At 39.6% G+C, this 26,306-nt stretch overlaps 1 protein-coding gene across 1 annotated transcript; it reads left to right on the top strand.

Moving 5' to 3' along the window:
* Positions 1–3,306: 3,306 nt before the first annotated feature.
* Positions 3,307–18,082, top strand: CD40LG (CD40 ligand). Its single transcript, XM_037061997.1, has 5 exons — positions 3,307–3,528; positions 5,377–5,508; positions 9,558–9,612; positions 11,836–11,898; positions 14,662–18,082. The coding sequence occupies exons 1-5, from the start codon at positions 3,373–3,375 to the stop codon at positions 15,036–15,038; spliced, it is 783 nt and encodes a 260-aa protein (XP_036917892.1). The 5' UTR covers positions 3,307–3,372; the 3' UTR covers positions 15,039–18,082.
* Positions 18,083–26,306: the final 8,224 nt, after the last annotated feature.

The following is a 26,306-nucleotide window of genomic DNA, read 5'->3' as shown; positions in this document are numbered from 1 at the left end:
AAATGCAGTAGTAGAAAAGGGTAGCAGATTTCAGAAAAAGGCAGTGAAAGACAAATACCATATGATCTCACCTATAAGTGGAATCTAATGAACAAAACAAACAAATGAGCCAAGTGGAACTAGACACATGGAAACAAGGAGCAAACTGACAGTGACCAGAGGGGAGACAGAGAGGGCTAACAGGGGAAAGAAAGGAGAGGGTTTAGTCAAGGAACATGTATAAAGGACCTATGGTAATGGACAACAGGGTGGGGACTGACTGAGGGAGTGGAGTGGGAAGGGCAGGGGAGAACAATGGGGAGAACGTTGGGACAACTGTAACTGAACAACAATAAAAAGAAAAATTGAAACAATTCAATCCATTAATTCTTTCTGTGAACCAAGAAAAACATGCTCAATATTTGACTTTGGCTGCAGGCACTTTGGTGCACTCCTCCATAGATCTACAAATTTCTTGGTTACTAAATGTGAAAACCACTTTTGGATGTATTAGGCAGCTCAAGATTTTTAAAGGGGGTATAACACCAGGACCAGGCCATTTCTTGTTGGGGCTGGGGCAGGTATTGAAGATCCTGACACAAAAGACATCTGATACAGAATCAGAAATCAGAAAATAAAGTTTGGAAGCTAGAAAGATAGTCAACTGCTGCATCAACCTAGAGGACCAGACAGAAGAAGAATGGGAGAAAGAGACGGTTTCAAGAAATGAAATACTGAATATAAGCAGGTGATTATGGAGCTAATTCCATTTACATTAAACACATCAGGGCACTCTGTCAATCTGCTTCCCTGGAGGTGCAGAGTCTGAGGGCTCAAATCAGATTAGATGATGTGGTCAGTTATAACTATTATAATTAACATTCTGCTGGAAGTATGGAGGATGGTTGGGATTGGGCAGAAAGGAAGCAAGGAAATAAATTAGAAAGCACAGTCCACTAATCTAGCGGAGAGGAAATGTGGTCCTGGACTAGAATGTTGACATAGCAGATGGAAAGATTGGTGCCAACCAAGAAGATTTGGGGAGAAAGTAGCCACTGGGATTGGGGAATAATCTGGGCAAGAGAGAGGGAGGGATTAGAGATGACTCCCAGGTCTGTGACATGGATAATTAGGTGTATGTGGTAGTACCACTCACTGAGATAAGAGAGACCCTTGAAAGAGAACAGACCTGGGTTGAGTGGAATGGTGAGCTGAATTAAGTTTTGAGCATGCCAAATGTGAGGTGGCTTTGTGATATCCAAGTAGAAATATTCAGAGGTAGCCACACCTAAAAATCTGGAGTTCAGGGTTACAGTTATAGATTCGGGATTTGTCACATTGAAGGTCATACTAAAAACTATGAACATGGATGGGACTCACCCAAGGAAAACACGTAGAGCAAGAAGAGATGAGAAAGGAGGAGAGGTGGTGACTGAAGAATGAGGATAGGGAACACCAAAGTTTTAAAGGATGCAAAGAAAAACAAGAATCTATGAAGAAGTTTTCTGAGAGGCAAGAGAAGAGAGTTTTCAGAAGGATGACAACAGAATAATAGGTCAACAGACTAATCGAAAGGTCACTAAGAATGAACTCTAGAAAGAATTCAGCAAAACCTATAAAACTAATAATGGTGAGAGCAGCTCCAGGGGAATACTGCAGGCAGAAGTCAGATTGCTGGAGGCTGGAGATCAGGAACTTGAAGGAGGGAGACTGGACAATCTTTTTTGAAGTTGGTCACATGAACAAATCCTGACATTGTCTGTATCTCTGTGATCCCTTCAATGGGTAGCTGTGGCATTCTGTAGTTGTATGAAACTGGCCTTGGAGAAGTCCTCGAGCCTGCTGTCGTGATAATTTTCCTTCAGTGGAACAAAGGTTACTTGTCTAAGAACCGAAGCCTCTGACTTGACTGATCAAAGTTTATCACGTGCACTGAAGCCACCTACTTGGCAGATGTAGTGAAAAGCTACACGGATCTGAGCCCAGGACAGGATGCAGAGGCGTAGGAGGATAAGAGAGCAGGTGCTAACTCTACAGATAGCATGCCTATCAGAGCATTTTGTTACATTTCCTATTTGTCTCTGAAAACAATTTTATAGGACTCATCAAAGCAAGCTTAAGGTTTCTAGACCAGGTTGGGATATGGGGTGTGGACTTCCACGGCTGCTTTTATTGTTAAAGCAATCTGATAAAACTATGCAAAAGCCATTCAGAAATTCATAATCCTACACACCTTAATGATTCCATTTGTATTTCAAACTTTGGGTTTTTTGATGTTGTTATTGTTCTTTTGTTTGTTACTAGTATGTTAAGAGTTGGCAATTATTTGAAAAATTCATATCTTGGGCTAAACAGATTTTTTAAACATTCAGGATGAAAGTTGTTTGTCTAGTGCTTAACATATTTCAAAGATCTTTCATGCACATCTTTTTTGATCTTTACAATAACTTATATGATAGGCAAGTCAGGTACAACTGTCCCTTTCAGATATGAAGAAACTAAGGTCTAGTGATTTGCCTGAGGTCCATGGCAATTTTTTGGTAGAACAAAGACCAGAATTCAGGTCTCTGAACCGCTGCCTATTTTTCCTTTTCTGAACAGTTTCATTGGCACTGTCAATGATCTGCTGGATTGGAACAGTGCAGACAAGCAATTTGACTAAGTCAAGCCAGTATTCCTACCTTAAACTCAATCACAGACAGAGTTTTGGCTTGATTTCCTTTAAAACCCTACTTCTCTTGATCCTTGAGAAATATATTTTTCTTAAATTATCTCTTCAGCTAACTTCCATTTAATAATTATCATCACTGTTTTCTGCTTTATGCCATGTAGTCTTGACTTAAATAGCTGCTGGGATTTTATTGAGTTTAAAGGTTAAAGGAATTTTGAGAAGCAATTAGCTAGTGACACACCAGTCATAAAATCAATCCAAACTTTTGTTGACATTTATTTCTTTCCCCACATACCAGGTTCCCGCTTTACATTAGTAAGAATGAAAATGAAATATGTCTGTTGCTGGTGGATTAATTTATCACTTTCCTTGAAACTGGTGAACCAAAAATTTAGACAGCAATAGGAAAATACTGCCATTGTCTGTTAAGAAGTCTATGACATTTCAAGGCAAGAATGAATGTATGGAAGAAGAAACTTGTTTCTTCTTTACTAACAAAAGGGAAAGCCTGGAAGTGAATGATATGGGTATAATTTAAGAAAAAAAAAACCTTTACGTAACTTTTGCTGGGAGAGAAGACTACGAAGCACATTTTCCAGGAAGTGTGGGTTGCGACGATTGTGCGCTCTTAACTAATCCTGAGTAAGGTGGCCACTTTGACAGTCTTCTCATGCTGCCTCTGCCACCTTCTCGGGCAGAAGATATTTCAACTCTAACACAGCATGATCGAAACATACAGCCAACCTTCTCCCCGATCTGTGGCCAGTGGACCACCTGTCAGTATGAAAATTTTTATGTATTTACTTACTGTTTTTCTTATCACTCAGATGATTGGGTCCGCACTTTTTGCTGTGTATCTTCACAGAAGATTGGACAAGGTAAGATAATGCCTTTATTAAGTAAGTTTGAGGTACTTATTAGATTGTGGGTTGGTTGGTTTAGCTTTACCCAAATTATGGACAATGGTAGAAACCCAAATAGATATGTGGTCTTGTGGCATGTTTGTTGTCTAGTTAGTGAAGCTTCCTATTCTTGTCTCTGGTCAAGAGCTTGGGCTCTGCAGTCAGACTGCTTATGTTCAAATCTTGACTCTTCCCTTTACTAGCTCTGTGTTCCTAGGCAAGTTATTTTGTATTTATATGGCTCAGTTTCCACATCCAAGAAATAGGAATGACAATGGTATTCACCTCATTGATTAAATGAATTTAGTCTTGTAATGAGTGTAGATCAAAGCCTGGCATGAAGTAAACACTATGTAGGCATTAGCTACAATTATTTGCTAAGCGTTTGTTTAAAAAATAAACTATTTTTTTATCTTAGAGACAAAATTTTTCTTCTAAATTTTCAACTACAGAAGAACATCAATTTGATCTGAAATTTCATAGTGCTTCTGATTAGCATAGACATGTATAAATTTCAGAATTTGCAATCTTTTAATAAAAGTGGCATTCTTTGTATAATTAGTCAAATGTTGATTGTTGTTGCAAGCTGCCCAGTTTTTTTCTAAGATGTTTTACATTCTTTAGTTGGACTTATAGGAACAAAAGAGTAGAGTAACTTAGCAGGTTGTTTTGCATTCCCAGAAAAATATAACCATTAGAATTTATCCTGTTCTGATATGCTCACCCACTTTCTCTAAGGGGCATCATTGGCTGTGTTGAAAAAATATCAATCATAGATGAAAAGGAGATATTTGATCAATTATCTGGTCATTCCTAAAAGTTTGGATGTGGGAATTGTGGATGTACAATATCTGGAAACTGCATTTTCTCGGGGTTGTTTAAGTACCCTCTATTGGGTTGTCAGGCTAGAATTAAGGCCATGAGGTTTTCTATCAGCATAAGGTTGGGGGGCAGTGATGGTTGAGGCAATTTCATGGGTTACTCAAATTTTAGGTTTTACTGCAGAGAAAAGAGAAGGGTGGTTCTGGGTTTGGTTGTGTTTGGCCTGATGGGCTCTGTCAATCAAAGCCTGGACATAAGCCTACCCTCTACAGGGGAAATATTGGCCTGGGTAGACTCAGATTTTTCAGAGCATTTAAGCATGCTCTTAATGTCAGTGAAATCCACCAGCTAACTGCATCTGGTTTTGAATCCAAAAATTTAGTCTTAAAACAAGGAAATGGCAAATAATTAGTTGATTATACAAGTGAATTCCATATATCATTCTAAGACATTGGAAAATAAAATATCTCATTAACTTTGGAAATGAAAGATTATTTCTTTAAAAATTCAAATGTTTTCTGCAAATACTAAAATTAAAAAGAGAGAGAGATGGAACTAGAACTTGGGTTAATTGACACACATTGAAAATTAACGTCTTCATCACAAACAGTAAAATGAAGTGGGAAAATTAGCTCATCAGAAGATTATCTTATAGACCACTTATAATGAACAATTATTACTGGAACAATGGGAAATATGACAATTATAGAATGTTCTACTATAATACATTTAAAAATGTATACTTTGTGATGAAATTTTATTAGAGTAGTTGTGATTTTTACCTAGACTTTCAGATAATATGACATTTTAGTTCCTGGCTTTTGTAGATTTTTAAACTGTTAATACCAAATATCGATAATCCAGAGTAAATTTTTATTCCCCATTTATATCTGCAAAGCCCTTCAATTGTTGATGACATGGAAGTGAATGTAGAGGTAGACATCACCAGTGCCATTCTCCTTCAGAATTGCATTTCTCATATCCCTGTTATTTCACAAATAGATAGAAGATGAAAGGAATCTTCATGAAGATTTTGTGTTCATGAAAATGATACAGAGGTGCAACAAAGGAGAGAGGTCCTTATCCTTATTGAACTGTGAGGAAATTAGGAGCCAGTTTGAAAACTTTGTCAAGGTAAGAAACTCAGTTATTGGTCAAAGTGTCATTGAAAATTTTAGTATTTATGCCAGGAAACTGAAATATGACCATGTAAAAGTTTAAACACTTATTTATACATCATATATGTACATAGGTATGTGTATTTTTTTAAAAAAATGAAGCCAAAATCCTATGTTAAAGAGTATGGAAAGTTAGAAGCATTCACATTCATAGGAATGTTCTCAAGAAGAGTAAAAAAAGATTCTCAGGGAAAAAAGCACATCTCATAGACACATTCATACACACACACACACACACACACACACACACACACATGAGCTCATACATGCAGCTGCCTCTGAAAAAAATTTTTAACTACACCAAAGTTGGTTTTTGCATTTTCTTATTTTCCCATGTAAACCTTGATGATTTCTCACTGTGGATCTATGGTCTGGTTCCATTTCCCAGAGAAGTGATAACCACTGGCCGCTGCAGTGTTGGGAGGCCACAGGTTAAGATATTACCTTTAATGGAGGTCATAAGGACTTCTAAAAAGTGCTACATTCTAATATATGAAGGAATGCTTCTCTTATGATGGAATTTCAGGTGCCATGAAAGTGAAATATTTTTCTTTTATTGTGAGGAGAGATGTGAAGAATAGGTGATCGACCTTCTCAGTACCGCTCAAACCAGACACCATATGCTACCACTTGCTCATGAAACCAGTTCACTCTAGGGCCAGTCAAGACCTGGGGTAGAGTTTGAAGGTTCTAACTCAACAAGCTGGAACCCAGCATGAAGTCATATATTGGGCACCTAAAACAAGATTTTTAGAATGTTTATTGAGGATGCACCTGCATTAATTTTATTCTCATAGATAAGGGATGCAAGGGTTCTTTCTCTTGAAGCAGAATATCAAGAAATATTTCTACCTATTTCTCTGTCAGAATACTGAGTCATATACCCTTGACCCTCAGCCCACTTTGGGGTCATGAATAGGAGGCAGCACTCCACACTGAGGGCATCACTGTTCCAGGTTGTTGGGTATCTGGGTAAACTAAGAGGAATTAGTTCTCACATATAGATGATATGTGAGTTAACCCAAGACTGAAGAGATTTAGATCTTATTTCTGAGTTTATTCCTGTCCTCTTATACTTCCCCCAATGTGTAATTTAATCCAGCAGTGAAGACCAAGATCTTCCCTATTCCTGAGCCACCTATGGGAATCAGAATGCAGCTCAAATCTGTTGCTGGCTTTTAGGTTCTCTATGCTAGCCGAGGTTTTAGATAAAAGCTCCTAACTCTTTATTTGCGAGGTATGAAATATTTGAGTTTCTCGGATTCTTTGAGGCTTCTGGCAAATATTACAGGGTTTTGGGAGGTGTTGCAAATTTAAATGTAAATAAAGCCACTTTCAGAACAGTGGTTAATAATCCCAATAACATATATAATGTGCTTGGCTGTGTGACCATAGGCAAATGAGTTTACCTATCTAGACCTCAGTTTTCTTATCTATAAAATAAGACAGCTGAGATTATCTGTAAGGATACTACAAACTTTAACATTCTGTAATTACGAAATCAGCCTTCAGTTCCCTCCAAAGTCAGTGAGAGTTACTGTTGATTTTTCCCTTCTCTCTTTCTTACTGAGAGTTTTACAGTTCAACCGCCAATTCTTCATGGCTTTATTTCAGGTCAGATATGTAAAGCTTCCCAGATCAGCTACCCAGAATAGGAGTTAGTAAAACAGTTGGTTTGGCCTCTCTGCTTATGCTTGCATAAAAAAAGCAGCAGCTCCAAAGTTTCATATCCTAAAAAAGCAGAACTTGTAAGGCATGTCAACTGGAAATCCGTACATGCAACAGAAGAATTCCCTTGCTTTTGCTGCAGTAGGAGTGGAATCCAAGTCAATGTTATCTGTACCTATGATATGCATGATAGGGGACACAAAGCACTCTAAGTGCCCAATTTTTCTCCAAAGACTGAACCACTCTCTAACATCCATCCCCCCCAAATTTCTAATTCTAAAATAATATTTGGACTTTTTAACTTAACAAGTCAGCTGCATAATAACCCCAAATTGGACTTTTATATTTTTAGCTAACGTTAACAGTCTTTCTTTCTGCATCACAGTCTGACTGGTCCAGAGCAACTTAGGGTTTGAATTTTGGGGCTCTGAAATAAAACTTAAAGAGGTCTTAGAAATCATCAGATCCAATTATCAACACACAACTTCAATTTTTCCCTCACAGTTCCTACCTAGCTGTCTCCTGATCTCTGCTTGAACACCTCTAAATAACAAGAAACTTATTATTTCCTGAGGCAGGTTGCATCAAGCTGTCACTTTGGGGGGAAGGTAGGATTCAGGAATTATGCAGCATTGTGAATAGTGTAATTTCACATTAAACTTAGTCCTTACCCTACCCTCTGCTAGAATGATCATTTCCATGATTGTTTGCCCACCAATTTGTGCGATGTCTTTGGTAGGGTCAAAGAATTTTCTTTTCAAGTTAAAGGTCATTCTTCCCATAACTACCACAAGGGTTCCCACTGAGAGAAATATCTAATCCAAGATTTTCTGAAAGTCAACTTTAAAAATATTTTCAGTTAAAGTGTGGGGCAAAGCAAGAAAAAAGGGCTCTAGGTAGTGTGGCTGGGGGAAAGTTCACGAAAAGGCAAGGCCGGGTGCATAAAAGACAAACATTGCTGACTTCACATTTTCATCTTGGCTAAGCTCTGACACCAGTGTAACCACCTAGTTTGAAAGTATCTCAACCTCGATCATCACACTCCATATTTTGAAAAGACACTAAATACTCATTTGTTTACTTGTTATCTCACAAACATTTTCCTGTTGCCGCACTTTCACAGTGCCACACTTCAGCTTAAATGGAAAATTGAGGCCCTGCGGCCCATGTAAGCATTTCAAGGTGCAGGTTCCCCTTTAGGCTCTGTGATTTACACCCTCACATCTGACAACTGAGCTGAGCTTAAAAGAAGACGCTCAACAGTCACAACATTAATTCCTTCTAGAGGGTGGATAAAAAGGAAGGGCCCAGTAGAAAATTGATTCTAGCAATGGGAAGGAGAACAAGACTTTGATTCTCAGAAAATGTGAAAATACTTCTCTCTTCCTCTCTTGTGTTCAGAGTACATGTTGATGGTGTGATTTAAGCCTGACCTACGAAGGTGATCTCACTGTTTTGACTCTGCTTCAGCCTCAGTCTCTTTGGGTGACCTCATGCCAGCCAGTTAAGCCCTCAAGATCATTTATTCAGTATATTTAAGTGGCAGTAGCCACTTAAATATTCAGTATATTTAAGCAGTAGCCTTTATTATCCTTCAACCTGTGTCAACTGCAGTCCCTGTTAGATTTTTAAATATTAGAATCTTTCTTCCGTTGCTAAGTGAGAAGAAACCCCCAAAGAAGGGTTGCATTTGTCTTTGAACATCAGAAACATTGGAAGATTACCTGTGTTTCCTATATGTATGCTGATTATTCTATTAGTAAATGCTGGCCACACAAGGGCACACAACCAGCAACAAGAGAATCTCCTCAGCCCGTTGAAAGAGACAACAAAATTTTTTTAAAAATATGTGAGGGTTTTTTATGGGATTCCTTCCCAAGATAAAACTTACTGTTACCATTTTCTGAGAGATTTCAAACAAATTTTATTCTAATAGATATATACCATGCTTATGTTTAATAATACTCTATATGCCCTTTCCCTAGGTAGAATCATCTACTGATTCAGCATTATTTGTCAATACCTGTCAAAATCAGTGGGGTCATAAACACAGTCAGTATTGCAGCTTCCAGTGTAGAAAGTGTGCTAGAATGGAAATAATGAATCCCAGACTCTGCTTTCAGGTCCACCCCTGGGCTTTCTGGACTATCAGCTCATCTATCAGAGCCATGGGCTCCCAATCAACAAGATGGAACTAATGACAGGATCTGAGTCTATATGATAAGCCTCACCAGAACTAGGCAACGAAGTAAAGACTGATGCCAAATAAATGATACCTCTAAAACCCCACACTAGAGTTCCTGTCAAAATGACCTTTTGCAATGATTCTTATTTCAGGATATAATGGGAAATGAAGTGAAGGAGAAAGAAAAAACCTTTGAAATGCAAAAAGGTACGATGCTATTTATCAATTTCTATGCATACCTAAAAAGTAAAATGAAGCTTTATAAGGTCGAGCACATTGAAAAACCCAATGTTGAATCAGGGAACGTTTAGCCCTGGAAATAAAACTGAAACACAATTGGTTGGGTTCCTTTGATGCTGACAGTACCATGTATGAAGAAATTCCATTACTTTCTTTTTTTAATATTATGCATTTTAATTGTTGTATAGTTACAGTTGCTCTGCCCTTTTCTCCATTGCTCTCCCATGCCCTGTCCCTGCCAACTCTCAGTCAATCCCTCCCCATCGTCCGTGCCCATGAGTCCTCTATTTGTGTTTCTTGGCTTACCTCTTCCTCTTATTTCCCTCATTATCTCCCCTGCCTCCCTTCTGGTTACTGTCAGTTTGTTCTTTATTTTCTGAATTTCATTATTTTTGATACCTTAATCAAAGCAATCATACGGCCTAGTACCACCTACAGAGGATAAGATAAGAAAATCATCATTTGGTAGCAGTGGCTTTTACTGCTCAATAGCAGTTTTTTATGGGGAACCATGGCCAGTGGAGCCTCTAGGATCAAGGAATGAGTCAGTGTGACAATATTCTATACTTTGCCTTGTTCTTGATGTCAGAGCATCTTGGACACCTCATGGTTGGAAGGGGTCTTGATGGTTCTCAAATCCAACACCCTGCCCAGGGCACAAATTTTCTTCACACCAGCAATGATCATCTGGCCTGTAATCAAACATGCCTGGGTACCTTCCATCTCATAAAGCAGCCTGGCCCATCTTTGAGTGGCTCTAATAATTATAATAAGTTTACTATACTATATGAGAGGAATTTTTTCTACTCTGGGGTTGAAGTTTGTTCCTGTAATCTCCACTCATTGGACACAGTTCTGCTCTGTGGAGCCATATGAAACAAAGTATAATTCCTCTTCTACACAACAGCTGTACAAATGTTGAAAACAGCAATCATGGAAGCCTTTTCTTGTCCAGGCTAAACCTCATCAGTACCTTACACTCTTCCTCTTATGAACATTTCTAGACTGTTTCCTTTCCTAGTTACCTGCTTTTCTGGATGACACTTTAACTTTCCCTGTTCCTCTTAGAATATAGCACCCCAAACATAATACAGTAATGTCTGGAGTGACATGAGTAGCTGAGTATGGGAAAGATAAAGTGTTGGTAGATGGGTGTTTTTAGACACACTACTCTATCACAAAGTTGGTGAAACTGACACTTTGGGTTTTGTAAATTTAATACACACAAATACATATACACATACAGGGTGAGGCAAAAGTAGGTTTATAGTTTTGAATACATGAAACACAGTTTGTTCTTGTATTATTTCCACATGAACAACTATAAACCTACTTTTGTACCACTGTGTACATACAGAAATACAGATACTATTTTCTGAGGCAAAGAGCATACTCAGAGGTTGTGTTAACTATTGGTCTAGATGCAAAAGGTGATCTGATTTCCATGAAGGTTTTGTCTTCAGATGGCTGTAAGATATGTTAAGTGGAACTATGTTATCTGTTAATTACAGTGAAATTTGAGGAAACATGTGGAGGTTGAGGTTAATCATACAGACTGCCTAGCAGTCTTCAGTAAATAATAAACTTATCAGAACTGGCAATTTAGATCATGTAATTTGACTCAATATTTGCAGGACACCTACGAAGTGTCCAACATGGCTCATTACTGGGGAAAAAAAAGAAACTTCCTCAGTCTTTGCACTTAGAAAATCAGTGCATTTGATTAAGAAGCAAGCCTTTTACATGAGAAACAATTACAGATAGCTACAATAGCTTGACCAATTGTTTGACCAAATCAGACACCATAAGCACCTTACCAGTTAATTGTGCAGACACGACCTTTGGGCTCACTAAGGTTCCCAATGGATGGAAGTTGTTCTTAAAAGCAAGATTCAAATATGTTTAACGAAGACCAGTATTTTTAGTCTATATCAATCTATGTAAAGTGGAGTCAGTTGAGTACTGAACAAATATAAGAAAAATAGGATTAGTGGAAATAACCAATTCAATTATTCAGACTTTAAAAAACAAATTTTATCACTCTGGGAAGGATTTCAGACCATTGCATCCTTCCTTTTACATAACTTGTTTAAGCACACTCTAGTGCAGAGCTGTAGAACTGGACTAAATATTTCCATGTCTAGTTTTGTATTACTTTGGCCTAATAGTTAGCTTTTGTTTTCATTTCAGGTGATCAGGATCCTCAAATTGCAGCACATGTCATAAGTGAGACCAGTAGTAAAACAGCATCTGGTAAGTTCAAAATCATCTGAGCATTAGCCATACAAGGGGGAAGGTTGGGATTTTGATGCAGTGCTGCCCAGTGATTAGGTTCCTCTCTTTCTTTGGGCCCTAATTTACAAACCTACTCATATAGCTCTCATATGCTTTCTTTTGTCTTCAAAGTCAGCTTAAATGTACGGATGGGATTTGGAGGGAGAAAAGTAGGTGGGAAGCAATCCCAGTGTTCTAATTATGTTCTTGCTCAATGGCTGATCCTGAATGGTGCATTACTGGGTGGAGGGACCCTTATTCTGACAACAGAAGAGATGACTGGGAACATCCTTTATCCTAATGCCTCTTCACTGTGTGTAAATGTACGTGAGGGGGTATTTCCTGCTATTTGTCATTCCATGTATGATTACTCCAGCCCCACTGGGGCAAACCTCAAGGAAATTAAAGGTAAAATCATTCTACAAAGATCAGTAGGTGCCAGCACATTAAATTTTCCAATGAAGTAACAACAGATGACATACTGTAATCTTTTCAACTTTGAATGATATTATTTCCATATACGTCCTGCCACTGTTCTAGCCCTTAGATCTTTTTTTTTTCCCAAATCTGTACCTCCTGATAGCTGGTGCTGGAGAATATGTCACATCTGATAAATGCATGGAAACACAGACGCTAGCATAAAATCCCCCATCTACATAAATGAAGTTTGAGAGCATCAGAGCAGTCTGAAAAAGTTTAGCACAGTGCTCTGGAATGAAATTCTAAACAGAGTGTGTGTGTGTGTGTGAGAGAGAGAGAGAGAGAGACACAGAGACAGAGAGAGAGAGACAGAGAGACACAGAGAGAGAGAGAGAGGTGAAAGGAGAGGGGAAGGGAGGGGAGGAGAGAGACAGGGAGAGGAGAGGAGATACAGCTTCATATCTGAGGTGGGGTTTGGGCTTCTCATTCCATATACATGGTTATCACAGATCATGGTAGGGAAGTAAGAGCACTATATAGGAAGTTTTGGATACTAAGGTTTAAGAACCACAACTACCACTTGCTGGGTGACCTTGGGCAAGTACCTTTATCTATGCAGCAGTTTCTGGCCTCACTTTACGGAATGACTCTGAGCATCAAATCACCTAAACTGGAAGAAAGTTACACTGTCAAGTGCAATACAAATGTAAGGTGACATTGCTTCGCTTTATTCATGGTGACTTAGATGTCATAAGAGTGACATAAAGTCCTTTATTAATACCAGTATTCCCACAATATTTAATAATTTTCTAAGTACCGCTTTCTCAGAAAATATACTTACAGGAGAATATCACAACTATATTGGCATGTCAGGGTGGCCATCCACATGACACCTTCTCATCCAAATTGGATAATAGCAACAGAGACATCTCCTTGAAGGATAAATTCCCATTGGTCTTTGCTAACCTGTATATAAATCCTTGCCCTTGAATATATTTTATAATGCTCAGACTCTGCCAAAAAGCCCATTATTGATATTCATCCTAGTATATTTTATAGTTTGCATCACAGTAGGTTTCCAGGAGATCTGGTAGAAAGATAGTAATATTCCTCACCCCACCCCAGTCCCAAATCTCTTGCTTTTTTTAATGCTGCCACAGGCCTGACCTATATCCCACAGGTAGGCTGAAAATTAGGTAAGGACTTACAAAAGTAAACTTAGTGGACTAAAATATAGGGAACTTGCACTTGTTTTCTCAATTAGTTGGTCAAAAGTGAAAACATCATAATAGAGTGTCATTTCTGGAGTGGTCTGGAAGGCCAGGAAATGTCAGACATTTCAGATGCCTTCCCTGTTACTAAAAGATGAGTCTGAACAGCTTGGATCTTGCACCCTGACAGGCCTAAGACCACCGAATAGGAATTTTTTCAAAATCTCAAGGAAGCAAATGCATCAATTACTTTCACTTCTTCCCAACCCCCATCCTAGCAATGTAGCTCTCTGTGGGAGCTGAGATTTGAAATCAGGTGCACACACTACTTTGAACCCACTCAACATCTCAGTCGAGAAAATGGCACACTGTTGGTGGGTACTCCGGTTTAGCCACAAGAATACAGATAGTTTCAAGTCTGCGGCGCCCACTACAATGGGAGATCAAAACACACAGTAAAATGACAGGTTTATTTTCATACTTCCTTGCCTAATTTTAGTCCTTGTTGTGGGAGGCATGTCAGGTTTGCAACAGCTTGATCAGGTAGGGAGAAATGGGGTTTTTCCTTTCTCTGTGCTGAGGCTGAGTTACGTGGACTAACAACTTTTTTGACTTTGTAAATTTTAAGGAAAGGAAGAAATCAATGTTAATATTAGTGAGGAATTAGCTTGAATATTTTGGCATGCACAATTTATGATGTGGAATTTTGAAATCATTCACACTTTCTTAAGTTCAAGGGCAATTTAGCTTTAAGAACTCTAAAGGGAGGAGGAAGATCACTGTGCTCTATTACTTTATTTAATCTGCACAAGTCTTAGACAGATGCTGTGATATTAGCCCAATGTTGCAGATGAGAAACTAAAACTCAGGGAGATTGACTTGTGGAACCTTAAGTAAAGCTTGGATTGGAGCTGAGCTTTATCTCACTGTACAGCCCATGCTAGTTTGTCAGCCATAGCTCCTTCATAGACTTAATGGGTCCTTAAAAGTCACTTATGCCCAAACCTTTTATTCATATATGAAACTAGTTTCAACATTAAACTATATTGTGTTAAAGTGTGAACCATGCTATGCTTCATCTCACTACAAGTTTTTCTCCTCTCCATTACAGTTCTGCAGTGGGCCCAAAAAGGATACTACACCATGAGCAACAACTTGGTAACTCTTGAAAATGGGAAACAGCTGGCTGTTAAAAGACAAGGACTCTATTACATCTATGCCCAAGTCACTTTCTGTTCCAATCGGGAAACTTCGAGTCAAGCTCCATTTATAGCCAGCCTCTGCCTGAGGTCCACAAGTGGATCTGAGAGAATCTTACTTAGAGCGGCAAACACCCACAGTTCCTCCAAACCTTGCGGGCAACAATCCATTCACTTGGGAGGAGTATTTGAATTGCAACCAGGTGCTTCAGTGTTTGTCAACGTGACTGATCCAAGCCAAGTGAGCCATGGGATTGGCTTCACATATTTTGGCTTACTGAAACTCTGAACAGTGTAACCTTACAGGCTGCCACTGAGCTGATGCTGGTAGTCTTCATAATACAGCAAAGCAGTTAAGACCACCCCCTGTTGAACTGCCTATTTATAACCCTACAATCCTCCTCATGGAGAACTATTTATTATACATCCCAAGGCATGTAGGGCTGCATTAAGTGAATTATGGGGTAGGTGAAACCCAAAGAGGCCCTGTTCCATAAGAGCTTATATTCTGAAGCAGCAACCTGATTGATGCAGACAGCCAGAGATTCCTGTGAAAAGACAAGGCCATTATGCACAGATTGAATTATGAGTAAACAGCAGATAATAAGTAAGTTTAGGGTTTTTTTTTGCCTGCAGTGTCTCTCAGTGGATAATGTATTTGATTTATCAGTTAGGGTGCAGAAGGGAAATAGGGAGCCTTAGCTCACATTTAGTTGTATGGTTGACTCTGGGTCCCTGTGCCACTGATAAAGGGGACAGGCTCTAGAAAGATTAAGGCAGTGGAGAACTGAAAAACCCTGTCCCCTACTGCCCCCCAACACTCATTCTTTCTCTCTCTCTCTCTCTCTCTCTCACACACACACACACACACACACACAGTGTCAGGCTGTTGCTAATCAGTTATATCAACCCTGCCCCTATCTCTACCACTGTAAATGGGAGAGGTAACAGAGAGAGCAGCTCTGAGCCTGACCATTCCTCCTCAAGAAGTGGCTGTATTTAAAGGAAATCTATTGTATCTACCTGCAGAATCTATTGTTTCCACAGTGAACTTGTCATTATCTTGTTATTTATTTTTTTGAATAATAAAGATCCTTTAATGTTATTGTTGTTACTCAGCATTGAAAACCCTAGGCCAGATTCAGGGAGGATAACTGACTCATTTGGAGGGAATTTTTCCCAACCTTTGTCAAGTGTTCATAAACTTGATAAACTTCGTTCTAAAGCTTGTTGCACCACAAAATATCTTGGTGACAGCACACTCACTGGAGTCTGTGATAGCCTTTGATGGATAACATGAAAGCTTATTCAGTGGAAAATTATCTGGGTCTTTATTTCCAGCTTGATCTGGAAAGGTTTCAGGAAATTGAAGGAAGACTTTTTTTTTTTATTATTGATCACAGCTAAGTGAAGCTGGAGGGAGGGCCTTAAATGAGAAGCAGTTGCTTATCTTTTTAACAGCTGTCTGGATGGTTCCACCTTAGACAAGAATGAATGGAGCTGGGACAGCCTGAGGGGAAGTACCTGCCCCTCAGTCGTCCACTGAACCAAGGGGGCTATTCCTTGTCATCTCCAATTCAGGGATTTTCATGTAAGAAACCCAGAGTAGCTTTTTGTCTACACTGGTAGAATGCATTGCTTAAAACAAACACCACATGTTCAAGCAGAAAACTATTACTATAGAAAAAAGAAAGTGAGAACAGATGATGTCATCTATTGGCAACTGCCCCTGCTCTTCAGGCTTATGGACAGCACAGTTCCTTCTTGGCTGAATGACTATGAAGACCTTGGACCATGCCTTTCTAACACAAGGCTGAAATCATGCTAGACAAACTTGCCTGGTTACATACTTTTTCCAACAAGAAAACTAAGGTAGGAGCAGGGGTGACATTTGTTGATTCATGGACTCACTGAGGAATATGTTTACAGTAAGGATGAGCAAGAGGCATTACCTCTTTAGTAGGGTTCATAGAAAGGGAATCCAGGTCTAGCCTGAACACATTTTGCATAGTCTTTATATATTCACATCCTCTGATTTAAACATTGCCCTTGCATTTTACCCCAGATTCTTCTTCTTTAGAAATGATTATCGTACAGACTATCTCTACCTCTAGTAATGAAGTTGGTAACAGTATGATACAAAAACTACATCTTCTAGGCTATCTTCTCTGCTCCCATGCTTTCTACTACCCTATAAGTGCCATCTGCTATAGCTCCAGCCCAGAACTTTCCCCTAAGCTTGAGCCTGAAATTGCCAACTGCCTTCAACCTCTCAGAATGCTTCCTCACTGGGGGTATCTTGCCCTTCCCAACAACTACAGGCCCTATCCTTCACCCTCTTCTCTTCCTGTGCTACGTGATCATAGTGGGCTGTTTCCTCCTACTCCTTCATGGGTTTAACTACTACCTTCATGCTACTAATGTCATGCCTTTAGTCCTGACCTGCTCCCTGGAGTCTGTACCTGGCTGCCTAAATCTCCAAATGGTAGGCCCAGGTCCTCAGATCGAAAACATCCAAATGGAACTCTTAAACTTTCTTCCCACTCAATAGGATCTACTTTCAGTACTTTTAATTCCAGTGAATGACAGCCTCATCTGTTAGGCTTCCCAAACCAGAAACCTGATTTGACTTCTTACTGTCCTCACCCCATGTCCAATTCCATCAGCCTATACACATCAGCCCTATTTTTAAATAGTTCTTAAATGAATGTACTTATTCTTTTCTCTACCCCCAGTATCTTAGTTGAAACTATTGTCATTTTTCTTCTTGAATACTACAATAGCTTTCTAGACTCCCTGCTTCCACCCTTGTTACCTCTCATCCATTATTCACACACAGCCAGAGTGAATTCTTAAATACGATTCTGATTTTACCACTTCCTTGCTTCTTATTGACTTTACAATAAATACCAGGATAATGAACTTATTTCATCTCCTACCAAAACCTCTCCCAGTGTCTTAAGTTCTAACCTCTAGTTCCAGCTAAGAAAGGCTACAAATTCTTTCTTTTCTGCCTTAGGACACAGGCATGTCTTCTTGTGACACCCATTCCCTTTCCCCATCACATGTTGCACTTTAACTTTACAGTACTTATCATGGGTGGGTTTTTTCATACTATGTTGTGACTTTCTTGAACACCAAGACCTTGTCTTGTTCACCATGGCAACTTCAGTATCTACTACAGGGCCTGCCATAGAATTGGCCCTTTCTTCATTGCATGAAGATGTGAATGAATGAATAAATGCAGCTGCTTATAAGTCAGGAAAATTTGCAATATTGTATAAACCTTCATTATGTCAAAAACATGTATGATAAAAATGTATTCAGGGAGTAGAGAATGACTGAGAATTATATTGTAGATAAAAATAGATAATATATTTTATATTTCAAAATAATTTGCAAAATAGTACATGATGTTTGATTCATACTTCACTTGAACATTTTCAAAGTTGTTCCAATAAATGATGAGGACTCTACTACCTTTCTGATCTACCTATAATATTCTGATCATAAGTTATATAAATAATAATTTTATAAACATGTCACTTTTGCATTTGATCAAAATGAGGAATGACTGAAAGGACAAATAATTGTTATTTCCAGATAAAGAGAAAATGAACTAAGTATAAAGCATTACTATCTCTGTTACCTGATGGTATGTAAGTGTCTACAAAATGCAAACTCTACCCTAGCAAGCTGCCAGTACAGATCACCCAAGTTAATGGGAAACAACATATGGACTTTTGGGGTCCAGGAAGGAACACATTATGTGTTGAATTTGACTATTTCTATAGGGCCTGATGCCACTGTGTTGGAAGCTGTACTGCCATAGGCCTTTAGAGCAGTCCGAAGTACTCTAAGACATAGAAACATGGGAAATTTAACTAAGTATGATTTTCATTATATTCTTTTCCTCTGTGAACTACAACTCCATTTTAAAAAGCAAAATCAGAAATGCTAATTGTAATGTAGTGGTTAAATCTGGAGTGAGACAGAAATAGCCTTAGTTTAGAATCCACTATTTACCAACTTTATAACCATAGGCAAGTAATTTCACTTCCTCTGGCCCTCAGTGTCATCATCTGTGAAGTGGGGATGATAAGAATACCTGTTTTGTAAGGTTTATGAGGATTTGATGATCATTCATAGAAAGTTGCCAGTAGAGACTGCTCTCTGGAGCACATCATTATATAAGGAGCACTAAGGTGGCTCTCCAGATGGCACCAGCACACTAGTCTGCACTCAGCAGTGCAAGTAGATAGAATGGCATCTTAAAATGGTTGAAACCTCGATGACCAAGAAGAATGTCTGGCAGCTTAGGTACACATAAAAGCCTTTCTCATGTAGTAGAAGAAAGACCACACCCAATTTAAAGCAAAGTGAGAGCAAAAAAAAAGGCAAGGTTAAAACATATACCTAATATTAGAATAGATCTATGGGTAGCAAAGATTCTTTCTTACAGTTTCATTGTTGAAAACAAGCACTAGAGGCTTAGCATAGCCAAATTTTACAGTAAGTTTGAACAGTTCTATATTTAGGATCTTTAGGTAAGTTTTCTTTAAAAATTTATGATCACTGATTTGCAACCTGAAACACACGATCACACAAACCTACTCCTGTATCTGAGCAATGCCAATAGACAATCCAGCAACTCTAAAAAAACTAGTTAAATACATAGTTCTCCATTCTGCATTCCTGAAATTCAACTTAGTTATAGTTCACATTTTTCCTGCTAATGTAACCTTACTTAAAGTCCAACAGTGTTTGGTCACAAACTCTATTCCTATCTTGGGTACCTCTCTGACCATAAGCCTCTTTGAAATCCAGTAAGTGACACATCGTAGATTTCACTCACGTTTCCTGTTACTTGGAGTTAAAAGTTTTTTTAATCCATTCTCCCACCTACCCAACACTGAATAAAGTTATAGGTTCTATGCTAGGCATGAGATTAATATGATCCATTCTCTGCCCTGAAGTAGCTTACACTTTTTTGTATAACAGGCATACAAATGTTTAAAGTCCAGTGTCAGTGCTGCAGCAGGGGTATGGACTGATGTTACAGGAAACACACTGGAAGAACACGTAACACAGACAAGCAGAGGAAGTTAGGTGTCAGGAAAAACTTTCCAGGAGAGGCGGCATAGATTAAGTCTTGCAGGGAGGAGGGGCAACAGGGAGGAAAGTAGTCTACAAAGGATAGAGCAGAGCATGTAAAAACATAGTTATGAAAATGGGTAAAGAGTTCAGAGGAGTGAACAGGAGAAGTCAGCTGATAGAGGGCCTGTGTGAGAACAAATCTTGGTGTATAGGCCAAACAGCACATGCAGAAGCTGGATATAACAAGACTCTTTGTGCTCATGTGGCAGAAATAAACTGCCCCCTGGCCTGCTTTCCAAGAGTGGCTTGTTCCATAGCATCTTGCACTACATTGTAGCTGAGGCAGCCTGCCATGCATGTCATGGGAAAGGTGATGAGGAGGCTGGGTAACAGACTGGATGGACCCTGTAGGCTTTGAGGTTGCAGAAAACTTAGAGAACCAGCTGACTTATGTTATTGGCACCAAGGCAAGTTTTCACATTTCCTCACACAAATAGCAGAGGCCCGAAATTATCCAGTATACCTTTCATTCCACAAATAGTTTTTGAGTAGGGACTGTGGTTTCAACCTTGTACCAAGCCCTGAATTTACATGGATGAAAAGAGTCAATTCCTCCTTGTAAAGTACTTAACATTTGGACGGTCCAAGATGGTGGTGGAGTAGGTGGATGCTACACTCACCTCCTCCCAGGACCAAACTGGAATTACAACTAAGTTATAGAACAATCATTCTGAATAATCAACTGAAGACTAGCTGAAGAGAAGTCTTATAACCAAGGATTTGCAGACTGGTAGGAAGAGCATAGATGCAAAAAGGGCTGCCTACAGGGGGTGGCTGAGGTTCCAATGAATATCTCAACTGTAGGAGTTCCCCCTGAGAAACATGAGGTCGAAACCCCAAGCCAGGTTTACCAGCCCAGAACAACAGAGACAGGAAGAGGTACCCACATAACCAGAGGTACCTCACTGGTTGTGAAAATCAGTGGGGTTTCTGTCCACCAGGGAGAGGTGGGAGTCCACTAGAGACACAGGCACCCTCTTAAAAAGCAATGCACAAAACCTCATTGGCAGCTACTCACCCTGGGCACCAGCAGAGGGAAGATAGATTGGACTGCAGTTATATAAAGAAAATCTGGGGTTTCTGGCTCTGGAAATATAGCTGAAGAGACAGGGGTCAGGATCCCTGTACTGAGTCAATCTGCCATACCTCAGATGCCATTTTCCTTGGATGGAGCCCTGCCCCCTATGCAGCATCAGCTTGGGGCAAAGCAATAGCCCCATCCTCAGGAATCCTTTTCATATTACCCTGGGGAGATTATGTCCATCTGAGGGGCACAACCAGAGGCTCTTTCAGTGACTGAGCTTAACAGGCAGCCAGCAGGTGGAAACAGACGAAGGTGGATCTCATCCACTGACTTAGGACTTTTGCAGACTTGCCCCTGGACCCACTCCTGCTAAAAGCCAACCTTGGTATGCAGCTTGGACTTTTTTATGTGCACACAGGACCAGCAGAGGTATCCACAAACTTTGGATTGCTTTTACCTTCAAACAGGTTGCTGAGGGCCAGTCACAGGCACTGTCTTTCATTGGCCTGCACCAGAGTGCCTCCCAAGAGGCACAGAACAAAGACACCCAGAGGCCAGCTTCAGACAACATCAGAGCAGGATTCAATTAGTTTAACAAGCAGCATATCTAAAGCAAAATCTAGGCAGACACCAAACCCTGCTGAAGCAAATTTTGTTTTCTGTGGTCAGCACCTGCACAGCAGCTCACACACTGTGGTTGGGGCTCAGGCTCACAGTCAGCTGACCTGAAGGTTGATCCTATGTGAACAAGTGGGCCAGTAGTAATCAAAGTCAATTACAACAAGGGAGCCCACATAATACACACAATGGTCATTCCTGGGGCACCCATCTCAGGTAATCAAAGAGACTGCACCACTGGACTCCACAGGAAACCTACTACATTAAACCACCCTATGAAGCCTGAGAGTCATATCAGATCTATCTAATACATAGAAACAAACCCAAAGAGACAGCCAAAATTAGGAGACAAGAAAAGCAGTCCTCAAATAAAAGAATAGGAAAAAAAGCTAAATAAAATAGAGGCAAGTAATTTCTCAGATATGGAGTTCAAAGTAATGATTAAAAGAATGCTCAACATCATGTAAAAGGACATAGAAAGGTCTAGTCATGAATAAAGAATACAATATCCAAAATGAAGTATATACGGAAAGAAATCAACAGTGTGTTGTATGGGGCAGATGATCAAATCAGCAATGTGGAAGACAATGTAAAAAAAACACCCAATCAGAGCAGCAAAAATAAGAACTTTGAAAAATGAGGATAGTTTAAGTACCATTAGGACAACATGAAGCATAACAATATCTGCTTCATAAGGGTGGATACAAGAAGAGAGAGAGGAAGGGATTGAGAACTTATGTGAAGAAATAAAACCCAAAAACTTGGTGAAGGAAAAAGATACACAATCCAGGAAGCATAGAAAGTCCCAAACAAGATGGACTCAAGGAGGTATACACTAAGACACATCATAATGAAAATTGAAAAGGTTAAAGGTAGTGAGAGAATTAAAAAAAGAAAAAGAGAATCATAAAAGCCAAAGGGAAAGATAGTTAATTACCTATAAGGGAGCTCTCTTAAAGATTGTCAGCTGATTTCTTGACAAAACCATTTCAGGCCAAAAGGGATTGGCATGAAATATTCAAAATCATGAAAAGCAAGAACCTGCTATAAACATTAATTTTCCCAGCAAAATTATCATTTAAAATTGAAGGAGAAATAAAGAAAAAACAACAAGGAGTTTGTTACCACCAAACCAGTATTACAAGGAATGTTGACAGGCCTGCTTTAAGGAGGAGGAGGAGGAGAAGAAGAAGAAAGATGAAGGAATAAAATGGTAATAAGTATGCACCTATTAATAATCACTTTAAATGTAAATGGCTTAAATGCTCAATATAAAGAGAGAAGGTAGCTGAATGGATAAGAAAACAAGACCCATATATATGCTGTCTAAAAGAGACCTACCTCAGGAGGAGAGATACACACAGAAAAAAAAATAGAGATGGAAAACATATTTCATGAAAATGAAAGTGAAAAGAAGCTGGGGTAGTGACTTCCGCTAAGATGCAGGCATAGGTGAAAACACTGTGCCTTCTCCCACAATGAAGTTTGAATACAACTAAGGTTTGGAGAACAAAGACACAGCCAAAGGACAGAAAATTAAATTATACGGAAGTCTGACTACATCTAACCTTTCAGTGGGGACGGTAAGAGGGGCGGAGCCAGCAGCGAGCAAGGTCGGGCAGGACAGATCCCCCGACCTAGGCGAGCAGGCAGCCCAGAACCAGTTGGGCTGCGGGGCAGACTGACCACAGTTGCACATTCGTGCACAGTGAGATGGACCACGCAGGCCCCAGGGGGCGAGGGCTGATGGCAGTGGCAAACTTGCGTGCAGTGGGACGAAATGCGTGGGCCCGGTGACGGTGGCAGCTGCCCCACCTGAGGAGGCCGCGGCAGGAGACGGCGGGGCAGACGGGACGCCATTGCTCCTCTTTGACCCCGCCCCCACATACAGCCTCACAACCCAGCGGCTTAGTTGCCCTGCGCTAGTGAACACCTTAGGGCTCCGATCCTGCTACAGAACAGGCACAAACAACCCAAAAGATGGCGCAAGAAGAACTCAAAGTCCCAGAGCCAATAACTCTAAGCGACCAAGAAATTGCCAGCCTCTCAGAAGCACAATTCAAGACACTGTTTATCAGGATGCTCACAGAACTGGTTGACTATACTCACAAATTAGAGGAACATATGAAGGCTAAACTAATTGAAATGAAGGGAGATGTCCAGGAATCCAATAGCGATGGAAAGGAAACTGGGACTCAAATCAATGGAATGGACCAGAAGGAAGAACAAAACATCCAACTAGAAAGGAATGAAGAAATGAGAATTCAAAAAAATGAGGAGAGGCTTAGGAACCTCCAGGACATCTTTAAACGTTCTAACATCTGAATTATAGGGGTACCAGAAGGGGAAGAGGAACAGCCATGAATGAAAACCCTATTTGAACAAATAATAAAAGAGAACTTCCCCAGTCTGGCAAAGGAAATAGACTTTCAGGAAATCCAGGAAGCTCAGAGAGTGCCAAAGAAGTTGGACCCAAGAAGGAACACACCAAGGCACATCATAATTACACTAGCCAAGACTAAAATGAAGGAGAGAATCCTAGAAGCAGCAAGAGATAAGGGGACAGTCACCTACAAAGGAGTACCCATCAGGCTGTCAGAGGATTTCTCAAGAGAGATCTTAGAGGCAAGAAGGGGCTGGAAAGAAGTATTCCAAGTCATGAAATCCAAAGACCTACAGCCAACATTGCTCTATCCAGAAAAGATTTCATTTAGAATGGAAGGGCATATAAAGTGCTTCTCTGATAAGGTCAAATTTAAGGAGTTCATCAACACCAAGCCTTTATTATATGAAATGTTAAAGGGACTTACCTAAAAAAGAAGATAAAAAATATGAACAGTGANGAGACACGTAGTTATAAACTAAGTGGGGGAGAATGGTGGGGGAGGGAGTGTGCGGGGGGAGGTGAATGAAGGGGGGGGATAGAACAACTGTAATGGTATAATCAATAAAATATATTAAAAAATAAAAAAAAATTGAAAAAAAAGAGGCAACCACAGATTGATATTTGTATCCCTTCCTTTCTATCTCCCATCCCCACTCTGAAAATAAATAAATAAAATATTTTTAAAAGAATTATAAAGAATTTTAAGGAAATAAACCAACAACTATATGTCAACACATTGAACACTATAGACTAAATGAATAAATTCCTAAAAGCATACACTCTTCCAAAAATAAACCAGAAAGAATCAGAGAATCTGAATGGATAGCTTATAACTAATAAAATCGAAGCAGTAATTTAAAATAATCCCCAACAGCCCTGGCTGGAGTAGCTCAGTGGATTGAGCACAGGTCTGCAAACCAAAGGATTATGGTTTGATTCCCAGTCTGGGCACATGCCTGGGTTGCAGGCCAGTTCCCAGCAGGGGACACACAAGAGGCAACCATACATTGATATTTCTTTTCCTCTCTTCTTACCTTCCCCTCTAAAGATAAATAAATTTTAAAAAATTAAATAATTCCAACAAACAAAAGTCCTGGACTAGATAGTTTCACAGGTGAACTTTACCAAAACACAGTCACCTATCCTTCTCAAACTATTCCAAAAATTTCAAAAGGAGAGAAGACCTCCCCATGCTCATTTCAAAAGGCCAGCATTATCCTAATTCCCAAACCAGACAAAGACATTACAAAGAAGAAAAGTTATAGGTCAATATCCCTAATGAACATAGGTGCTAAAATCTTCAACAACATATTAGCAAACAGAATACAACAGTGCATCAGAAAGATCATACACCATGATCTAGTAGGATTTATTTCATGAATGCAAGGTTGGTATACTTGCAACCAATAAATGTGATATACCACATAAACAAAATGTAGGATAAAAACCACACAATCATTTTTAGTTTTCTGAGGAAATTTTATACTGTTTCCCACGGTGGCTGAACCATTCTGCATTCCCACCAACAGTGCATTGACCCAGCAATACCACTGTTGGGATTACATCCTAAGGATCCTGAAACACCAATTCAAAAGAACTTATGCACCCCAATGTTCGTAGCAGCACAATTTACAATAGCAAAGTTCTGGAAGCAACCTAAAAGCCCATCAGTAAATAAATGCATCAAAAAACTGTGGTTCATTTACACAATGGAATACTACATGGCAAAAAGGAAAAAAAGGGGCTCCTACCCTCTGCTACAGCATGGACAGATCTGGAGAGCATTATGCTAAGTGAAATAAGTCAGGCAGTGAAAGAGAAATACCATATGATCTCACCTTTAACAGGAACCTAATCAACAAAACAACAAGCAAGCATAATAGAACCCAAGACATTGAAATAAAGAACTAACTGACAGTAACGGGGGGGGGGGGGCAGGATAATAGGAGAAGGGCCATAAAGGAACATGTATAAAGGACACATAGGCGAAGTCAAAAGTAGTAGGTTCGAGAGTGGGAGGAGGGAATGGGTGGGGTGGGGTGGCATGATGGGGTGAAAATGGAGACAACTGTACTTGAACAACAATAAAAAATAAACCACATGATCATATCAATAGATGCAGAAAAAGCATTTGATAAAAATCCAGGAACTATTTATGACAAACCTCTCAGCAAAGTGAGAATAGAAAGAGCATACCTCAACATAGTAAATGCTCTACATGACGAACCCACAGTTAACATCATACTCAATGGGCAGAAACTACGAGCATTTCTCTTAGAATTAGAAAAAGACAGGGATGTCCATTTTCACCAATCCTGTTCAACACAGTGCTAGAAGTCCTAGCCACAGCAATCAGACAAGAAGAAGAAATA

The sequence above is a fragment of the Sturnira hondurensis genome, unplaced genomic scaffold (genome assembly GCF_014824575.4).
Source record: "Sturnira hondurensis isolate 20B ecotype Veracruz unplaced genomic scaffold, ASM1482457v3 Scaffold0013800, whole genome shotgun sequence".
NCBI lineage: Eukaryota > Metazoa > Chordata > Mammalia > Chiroptera > Phyllostomidae > Sturnira > Sturnira hondurensis.
This window is presented reverse-complemented; position numbering and strand designations above follow the sequence as displayed.

Bases quoted from the DNA above. Each gene is read 5' to 3' on its own strand.
- CD40LG (XM_037061997.1), top strand. From the start codon at position 3,373: ATGATCGAAACATACAGCCAACCTTCTCCCCGATCTGTGGCCAGTGGA. The intron at 9,613-11,835 runs GTACGATGCTAT...TTTTCATTTCAG, and splicing joins AACCTTTGAAATGCAAAAAG to GTGATCAGGATCCTCAAATT. The intron at 11,899-14,661 runs GTAAGTTCAAAA...TCTCCATTACAG, and splicing joins CAGTAGTAAAACAGCATCTG to TTCTGCAGTGGGCCCAAAAA.